A 9,784-nucleotide genomic window follows, 5' to 3' on the forward strand; every position below is an offset into this window, starting at 1 on the left:
TAGGGTTCTTCCATTTTTCTTCTTTCCCTCCTATCATCTCTTGATTTATTCCTTCAATCCAAATTGGTATCTTCATCTATGCTAATAGAAAGATCAAGGTAAGTTATTATTTTGTCTTGTTCTTGGATTCCTTGAGTTGTAAGTTTGTATTGGTAAGTTTTCAACTTACGGGGGATTGAAAGCTTAAAAAATGATATTAATGGATTCTATTTTGGTTTGATCTTGTAGAATCATCACCAAGTTCCAAGACTAGTGTATCTCTATTTGGTTGTAAGTAGATTCTTCCTTTGAATGCATCTCATGAGCTATGTATATGATAAATGAATATTCAATTGATTTTAGCTCCTTTAAATCATTGATTATGTATATTGTATGTATTGATATTTTGAAAAGAAATGTAATTGAAGACAAGGGCAAAGTAAAGGAGCTAACTCTTTAGCACGCACGCCACGTGTTTGATAAAATGATTCAATGAATGTTTTTATGGCATATTACGGTTAAGAAATGATACGGATTCATTCTTTAGACAATTGTTGGGATTTGAGTTTTCTTGAGTATCTAATTGCGGATCTTGATTTGAAGTAGTATTGAATTAATTATGAATTTTGAACAGAAACTACTTTGTTTTGATAGTAGAATTCAGAGGTTCAAGACTTCTCAACCATATATTTTGATCTCTTGTTGATAATATTTGAAAGGTATGTTACCGTCGGTAATATACGAGGTAAAAGTATCATTTTTATTTTAAATTGAAAATTCGATGGCTTGATGAATTACTTGTGATTTGTTGATGATTGATCTTTTGAGATGATCTTATTATGATATTGACTTGATGAGATTGAAATGCATCATTGCATTGCATATTGAGCCACTTTTCTATTCAGATTTGATATGGCGGAGGTCGCCTTGACTTATTGATTTGTTGGACGTATGGGGCTATAGTTGAGTTGGCATAGTGTCTGCGGAGGTCTCTCCATTGGTTAGAATCTAGGGTTCTTCCATTTTTCTTCTTTCCCTCCTATCATCTCTTGATTTATTCCTTCAATCCAAATTGGTATCTTCATCAACGCTAATATAAAGATCAAGGTAAGTTATTATTTTGTCTTGTACTTGGATTCCTTGAGTTGTAAGTATGTATTGGTAAGTTTTCAACTTACGGGGGATTGAAAGCTTAAGAAAATGATATTAATGGATTCTATTATGGTTTGATCTTGTAGAATCATCACCAAGTGCCAAGACTAGTGTATCTCTATTTGGTTGTAAGTAGATTCTTCCTTTGAGTGCATCTCATGAGCTATGTATATGATAAATGAATATTCAATTGATTTTAGCTCCTTTAAATCATTGATTATGTATATTGTATGTATTGATATTTTGAAAAGAAATGGAATTGAAGACAAGGGCAAAGTAAAGGAGCTACCTCTTTAGCACGAACGACACGTGTTTGATAAAATGATTCAATGAATGTTTTTATGGCATATTACGGTTAAGAAATGATACGGATTCATTCTTTACACAATTGTTGGGATTTGAGTTTTCTTGAATATCTAATTGCAGATCTTGATTTGAAGTAGTATTGAATTAATTATGAATTTTGAACAGAAACTACTTTGTTTTGATAGATGATCAAAGTTCTTGAGTTATATTAGAATTCAGAGGTTCAAGACTTCTCAACCATATATTTTGATCTCTTGTTGATAATATTTGAAAGGTATGTTACGGTCGGTAATATACGAGGTAAAAGTATCATTTTTATTCTAAATTGAAAATTCGATGGCTTGATGAATTACTTGTGATTTGTTGATGATTGATCTTTTGAGATGATCTTATTATGATATTGACTTGATGAGATTGAAATGCATCATTGCATTGCATATTGAGCCACTTTTCTATTCAGATTTGATATGGCGGAGGTCGCCTTGACTTATTGATTTGTTGGACGTATGGGGCTATAGTTGAGTTGGCATAGTGTATGCGGAGGTCGCTGCTATGGCCTGAATACTCTCTATAGGCGCACCATAGTCCTGGGAATTGTAGAACACAGCACCCTACCCCGAGCGAATGAGTCGGTGGATGTTGCTGGGGGATTCTCTTTCCTTGGGTAACCTATGACCAGATGATTCACTTGATCTTGAGATTTATTGACAGCCCACAGCTTCTGATCATACATTGCATTATATTGCATCTTTATGAATTTATATGAACTATTTGAAAATTTAATTCTCATATGTTATTGATTGTATCATACTGTGTTTATACTCACCGGCACATCGGCTACCTCTTGTTTTCATGTGCTTGACGGTAGGTGAGTCGAGGCTTGGGATGCCAGAGTCCAGCTCCAGGCGAGGAGATACGAGTTAGAGTGGGATTCTCGGGTCTTAGGAGCTATTTGATGATGTTTGGATTACTTTGGCTCACAAGTTTATTTTGGCATGCTGAAAATTATATTTCAAACATTTGAGACCTTTAAATTATTTTGACGATTTTTATGTCAGTTTGTGAACAACAAATTATATATTTTACTAAATCGTTTGGTTTGTTACAATTATAATTATTAGTATTAGATATAGGACCCGGGGCCCCACAGTTAGGAAGGGTCCAATTTGCTACGACCCATGGTTAGCCGAAAGGGAAGAGTCCATGATTGCATTTACTCTTCCATGCGCGCACGGTGCAAGGCTGGGAAGGCGGTGTGCGGTTGGGCTAGGGTGGTCTAGGTTTGTCCAGTAGGGTCTAGGGAAGGAGGCTAAGTGTCGGTACCAGGTCCGGTACAGCGGCGGTCTTAGTTAGCTTGGGGAAGCTTGGGCCGCGATCATGGGTGATAGGAGGGAACTCGCGCCGCTAGCTGCGATGGTTAGGGGCTAGGTGCACGGGTCAAGGGTGGTCAAGGAGATCTAGGGTCAGGTTTGGTTTGAGGTGGCTCGGCCATGGCTCGATGGAATCTGGAGGTGGCTCGAAGCAACCAAGCTGGGGTTCGAATTCTCAAGATTAATGGTTAAGGGCTCGAACCATAGTCCACGGGGGTTGGTTCATGGTTCACAAGGATATTTTAGGTATAAAAAGTCTATGTTTAAAATTTTAGAAGAAAAACACAAAAGTTTGAATTAATTCGGGAATTAAACCCTTCGCAAATTAGTAATTAAGAAATTAAATGGAAATCATCGAATTTACGTCAAATAAAAATATCTAAAATTTAATTTAGCCTTAAATAATTATTTGAGATGGTCTAGAGGTCAACAAAAGTAAGCAAAGTCAAAATCGAGAAATTTTACGTCCATGGGCAAAACAGTCATTTTACACATTGGTAGTACGAAAAGGCTTTGCAGCATCCCGAAAGGTCATTACACATGTTAAATGATATAGTATGATGATTTTTATGAAAAATAGAATTTTATGATTTATGGTAAAACTGTGCAACTTTTACTGTTAAAATGCTATTTTTGGAAAGTCATGATATTTTATGCTTTAAAAAGGAAAAAAAAAATATTTTGAGTGATGTGAATTGACTATGACAAATGATATAGAGGATATGTGGGGATCCGTTTAAAGAAGGAACGGTGAACTTACAATTTTATGGGAATTTCGTGAGGAAAAAGGCCCCAAAGGGAGCCCGTTTATGGGACAAGGCTCCAGAGAGAGCCTGACGATCATATTTCCATGATGGTGCCTAGTGCCCGTCCCCATGCACTATGGTGAGCTAAGGATCAGTCGACCTGAGGATAAAAGGATAGTCACTTTCAATGATCAAACTTCACCCAAAATGATAAAGGATGCAAAGCTTTACGATTTTACGATTTTACACTATATGATTTATTTATACTTAAAAGTTATTTTAAATAAAAGTACGTTTTAAGGCATGTTCTTGTATATGTATTATTTGTTACTCATGTTTAGAACGTACTGAGTAATTAGACTCACTAGGTTTGAATGCTGCAGGTGATGATGATATTGAGGGAGGCGCTGACGCTTGACAGGTGAGAGGGTCGCTGATGTCCCCGTCATCCGGTACCGTGGTAATATGTAGATGGATCCATCGACCTTCAGCTAATACGAAAGTCACAATTGAGGATCTGAATTCAATTAAAAGGGAAACATATACATATATGATGAAAATAAATAAGTACATGATGAAAGGAAATATGTTTAAGTTTATGTTCATGAAAAGCTATTTAAATAAAAGTATTTTCATTGTTGCTTGTGAATGTATATGTATTACTTGCTACCGTGGTTAAGATTTGTTGGAATATTTATGTTCGCAATCTTGATTTTGATGTTAACAAAACTTGTTTATTTGTTTCTAATGAGTTGATTTAAGTGCGTAGAAACTGAAACTGATCAGGCTTCGAACTGATCAGTTACCAAACTTAAATCGAAGCTATCGAGATGCAAATTGATTAATCGAACTGAACCAGTACAACTGAAGTATCAAGAGCAGTTCTGTTGGAACATTTCATGTTCGCAATCTTGATTTTGATGTTAACAAAACTTGTTATTTTTTTCTAATGATTTTACCTATGTGCGCAGATACTGGAACTGATCAGTTACCAAGCCAAAACTGAAGCTATCGAGATGCTAACTAAAAGTGCCAATTGATCGACCAAACTGAATCATCTCAAATAATATTTCAAAGAACAGTTCAACAGATTGTCCAGCTAATAGGTGGTTCAACAGAAGACCTTCAGAAGCCCGGCCAGCTGATGAAGAACCCAGTTGACCAGTTCAACTGAAATAGTGAAATCAGTTTAACTGACGAGTCAACTGATTTCATCAGCCCAACTGAAGATCAGTTCAACTGAAGATCTGTTCAGATGCCAGTTATTAACATCAGTTAGGAATCAATCAGTTGCAGATCAAGACAAGCTTATCTAAATTGACTCCAGCTACGCACAAGGGTACAAAAGCATCTGTACAATCAAAGGTACAATAATGGACGTTGCAGCTAAGATTAAAGCCGAGAGATTCCTGGAGGCCTGACAGAAAAGTCAAGACACATATATCAAAGAACGCATTCAAGCTGCAACGATCACATGGGATGAGTCTTGGAGTACTGTCTCAATGCCTCTATAAATACAAGCTCAAGACCATCAGCAAATAGGAGACGCATATACTAGAGTGTGTGAAGATACAAAGATAGGGCGCACTTATTTGCTTATCAGCTTACAAGATGCAATCATCCCAGAGGGAATACTCAAGTTATATCAGCTTAGTTTAGAATATTATTTCTCTCAGGTGTGTGAGAACACCTTCATGGTGCATTCCTTGTTTAGTTCTCACACACGCACACACACCAGCACTCAAATGAAGTCTTGCACAAAGACAATAAACTTGTGTATGTAGTCTTTGACACACAGACGTTAAAAAAATATTGAATGGTAGGTGCTGCCTTCAGTCTAGTCTAGGAGTTTAGCTGGGCAGTGGGTAAGTCCTAAGCTGAGTGGATTATTACACTTGTTGTAATTAATCAAAGTCTTCTGGTGGATCCTACCCGAGGTGGTAGAATGGGTGACGTAGGAGCAGTTGAAGTCTCCGAACATCCATAAACATATCATATGTATTAACTACTTAACTCTATTTTAAACTGACTTGATCAGTTAAGCTGATATCAGTTCACTTCTGACCATCGCTGAACTGATAGAAGCCAGAACTAATTGCATGTGTTTCAGTCGATCAGTTTACACAAGTCATTTGTTTTTAAAATCCTTCAGTTTTTCTTACCGAAGGATTACTTCGAATGTTTTTCAGCTTGGTTTGAAACAAAACTCGATCTAATTCATCGTTGTATACATTTTTAGAACACGAGCTATTGCAGCTCATTGAAAATATTGTGTTTGAAGCACCCTTGCAGGTGCCCGAATCGATCCATCAAGGTTTGCTGAGTCAATAGACTCACTAGGTTTGATCGATGTAGGTGAGCATGAGCTTGACAATAATGGAGGTCTTGATGGTTGATCTTGCTGGACTGAAGCTGCACACAACCCGAGGACCGTCGCTAGTTTTCTGCAAATAAAACTATGTTTATGATTTATGATTACGTAAAGATCTTAATGATTTTGAGAGGTTTTTGAGAGGATGTTAGAATTAAGTTTATTTTAGAAATAATGTTAGTTAGGATGGTTGACGTTTCACGATTTTATGTTTTGAATTACTTTCTATTGGATTTTTTAATAGTAGTTGGTGGATTTATATATGTTATATATATAGCCTCGAGTCTGTAAGTTTACTTGTTTTACATGATTTTTATGATGATACTTGCATGTTTACATGGTTTATACGTTTACGTTTCATGATTAAAAGCTTTTTGAGGTTAAATTTTATATATGCTTAAATTTGCTCAAAAAATGATTAGTATATGCTGCATAATTAGAAACTAAGATTTAATACGTTTAGAATTTAGAAAACGTTCAGATATAATGCCTCCTAGACGCACACCTAGTACCGATAGGTAAGTTGAGACTAATGAGGATCGTCAAGGGAATGCACCCCCACCTCCTAATGGGGATGCTGCTACTCGTGTTCTAGAGGGCATGACACGTTTCTTTAAGCAGCAAGCACAACATGCTCTGATGCCACAGCACGACATGTATGATCAGTTCCGGAGGCTGGGTCTGAAGGAATTTTCTGGCACCACCGACCTGTTTACTGCTGAGGGTTAGATTCGATCACTTGAGGTGCACTTTCATCGTCTAAATATGGGAGAGGATGATCGAGTTATGTGAGCTACGTATATGCTGCAAGACAACGCTTCTCTTTGGTGGGAAGGAGCTGAGCATGGAGTTGATCTAGCCACCCTCACTTGGGTTCAATTCAAGGACATTTTCTACGAGAAGTATTTTACTACCGACATCCGATGGCTCCTGAAGAGGGAATTTATGACTCTCCGTCAGGGAGACACGACTGTGGCTGAGTTAGTTAGGAGATTTGATAGGGATTGTCACTTTGTACCCCTTATTGCTAGGGATGCTGTTGATAAATTAAGGCACTTTATGGATGGCCTTCGACCAACCATACGCCGTGATGTGATGATGATGCGACCGACGGATTATGCAGCTGCCACTGCTTGTGCATTCCAAGTGTAGCAATCCTTGAAAGACATTGACTTTGAGATGTAGCGCAAAAGGCAGCAGCACCAGCACAGCTCTCAGCCAGTCAAGAGGCCTTTTACGGGACCTCCGAAAGCTCAAGGGCAACAAAATCCCCAAGGACAATGGAAGAAGTCAGGGCAGCAGAATCCACAACAACCTGGAGGACCAAAACCTAAAGAGAGGCCATTAAGCAAAGAATGCAATCGCTTACACTATGGCAAGTGCATGTGGGGATCATATAGGTGCTTCATATGAAAGGAAGAAGGACATAAAGCTACTGATTTCCCGAAGAAGAGAGGTCCCATTGTGGGCAGAGCTTATGTGATGAACGATGAAGAAGCTGAGGACGAGCCAGACACGACTCTAATCACAAGAAGGATATTCATTCTAGGTGTAGCTACCTACGCATTGCTAATTCATATCCGAGACATTCGTCAAGCGACTAAATATTATACCTGAGGATATGGGATTAGGCTTCAAAGTTTCTATTCTTTCTGGTGATCAAATGGTCACTTCGAGCATTGTGAATAATCTGGAGCTTCGTTTGCAAAAATATGTGGTTAGGGCATATCTTATCGTACTCCAATGCCTGAATTCGACATCATACTTGGCATGGATTGGCTATCATTAAATGGAGCTTCGATAGATTTTCGACAGAGGTAAGTGTCTATTCGACCACCCAAAGGGAAATCTTTTATCTTTGAGGCAGCAAGGAACAAACAAATGCCGCACATCATCTCCTGCATCAGTGCAAGGAAACTTATTAAGCGAGGCTGTCAAGCTTTTCTAGCATGTGTTACTTCAACACATGTTCCTGTCAGTCAGAAGATAGAGGATGTTGAGGTCGTTAGTGACTTTCCTATCGTCTTTCCTAAGACTTTTCTGACATTCCAACGGACCGAGAAGTAGAATTTGCTATTAAGTTGATGCCTGGCACTGTGCCATTTTTTAAGGCACCCTATCATTTAGCACCCACCGAGATGAAATTACTAAATGATCAAATTCAAGAATTGCTGGACAAGGGTTTTATTCGCCCTAGTTGACTCCGTGGGGTGCACCAGTATTATTTGTGAAGAAAAAAGAGGGCAGTATGCGATTCTGCATTGATTATCGAGAACTGAATAGAGTCACCATCTAGAATAAGTATCTCTTACCGAGAATTGAAGACTTATTTGATCAATTGCAAAGAGCATCGATTTTCTCAAGGATTGATCTTTGTTCGAGATACCATCAGCTAAAATTGAAAGAGTCTGGTGTACATGAGAAGGCTTTTAGGACTCGATATGAGCACTACAAGTTTATGGTCATGACATTTGTGTTGACCAATGCGCCATCGATCTTCATGGATCTCATGAATCGCGTATTTTAGCCATATCTGGATCAATTCATCATAGTCTTCATTGATGACATCCTGATTTACTCAAAGAGCCGAGAGGAGCATAGTCATCACTTGAGAACGATGCTACAATTATTGCATGATCGAAAGGTATTCGCCAAGTTCAGCAAGTGCGAGTTTTTGCTCGAGAGAGTGGTGTTCTTAGGCCACATCATTTCTAAAGATGGGGTTGAGGTTGATCCGAGCAAAGTCAAGGTAGTTAAAGAATGGCTCGTACCAAAGAGCGTAACCGAGATCCGTAGTTTATTTGGTCTAGCTGGCTACTACCGAAAGTTCATTCAAGGATTCTCATATATAGTGATACCTTTGACCGCTTTGATGAAGAAGAATGCAAAATTTATTTGGGGATCCAATTGCCAAGAGAGTTTTGAGAAATTGAAGCGAGCTTTGACTTCAGCGCCACTTCTGTCGATGCCATCAGGGCAAGGAGAGTATGTTCTTTATACGGACGCTTCGAAACTTGGTTTGGACGAAGTTTTGATGAAAATGACGTAATTATAGCTTATGCGTCTAGACAGTTGAAAGTTTATGAGAAGAATTACACACGGCCTAGAGCTTGCAGCAGTAGTGTTTGCATTGAAGATTTGGAGACATTATTTATATGGGGAGAAGTGCAAGATTTTCACCGACCATAAAAGCTTGAAGTACTTCTTCACCTAAAAAGAGTTGAATATGAGGCAACGAAGATGGTTAGAGTTGATAAAGGACTACGACTGCGATATTAGCTATCATCCGTGAAAAGCTAATGTAGTGGCGGATGCATTTAGCATAAAGACAACAATCATTACTCAATTATCACTTCAGAGGCCACTGCAGTCCGAGATTCAGCAATTCAAGATCGTAGTTTATGCTAGGGGAAAGGCCCCCAATCTTGCTAATATGACATTTCAGTCAAATCTGAGGGATAGAATTCGAAAAGATCAGTCTTCTGATGAGAAATTACAAAAATGGAGACTGAGAGATGAAGCTAAGGGTCGAAAGCTGTATTTTGATGAGGATGGCATAGTTTGATATCGAGATTGACTTTGGGTTCCTAGTGTCGATTCTTTGAGAGAAGTCATTCTGAAGGAAGCTCATGATACTTCGTACTCCATTCATCCTGGAAGTACGAAGATGTACAGGGATTTGCAGTTATAATATTGGTGGTTGGGCATGAAGCGAGACATCTTGCGTTTTGTGTCCGAATGTTTGACATGCCAGCAAGTCAAGTCTGAGTATCAGATGCCAGTCGGAAAGCTTAAAATACATCCTATTCCCAATGAAAATGGGAAAATATTACTGTGAACTTTGTTTTGGGACTGCCGAG

General features: G+C 38.4%; 1 protein-coding gene across 1 annotated transcript; it reads left to right on the top strand.

Moving 5' to 3' along the window:
• Positions 1-8,541: 8,541 nt before the first annotated feature.
• On the top strand, positions 8,542-8,973 carry LOC142556899 (putative mitochondrial protein AtMg00860). Its single transcript, XM_075668393.1, has one exon. The coding sequence runs from the start codon at positions 8,542-8,544 to the stop codon at positions 8,971-8,973; it is 432 nt and encodes a 143-aa protein (XP_075524508.1).
• Positions 8,974-9,784: the final 811 nt, after the last annotated feature.

The sequence above is a fragment of the Primulina tabacum genome, chromosome 9 (genome assembly GCF_025594145.1).
Source record: "Primulina tabacum isolate GXHZ01 chromosome 9, ASM2559414v2, whole genome shotgun sequence".
Taxonomy (NCBI): Eukaryota; Viridiplantae; Streptophyta; class Magnoliopsida; order Lamiales; family Gesneriaceae; genus Primulina; species Primulina tabacum.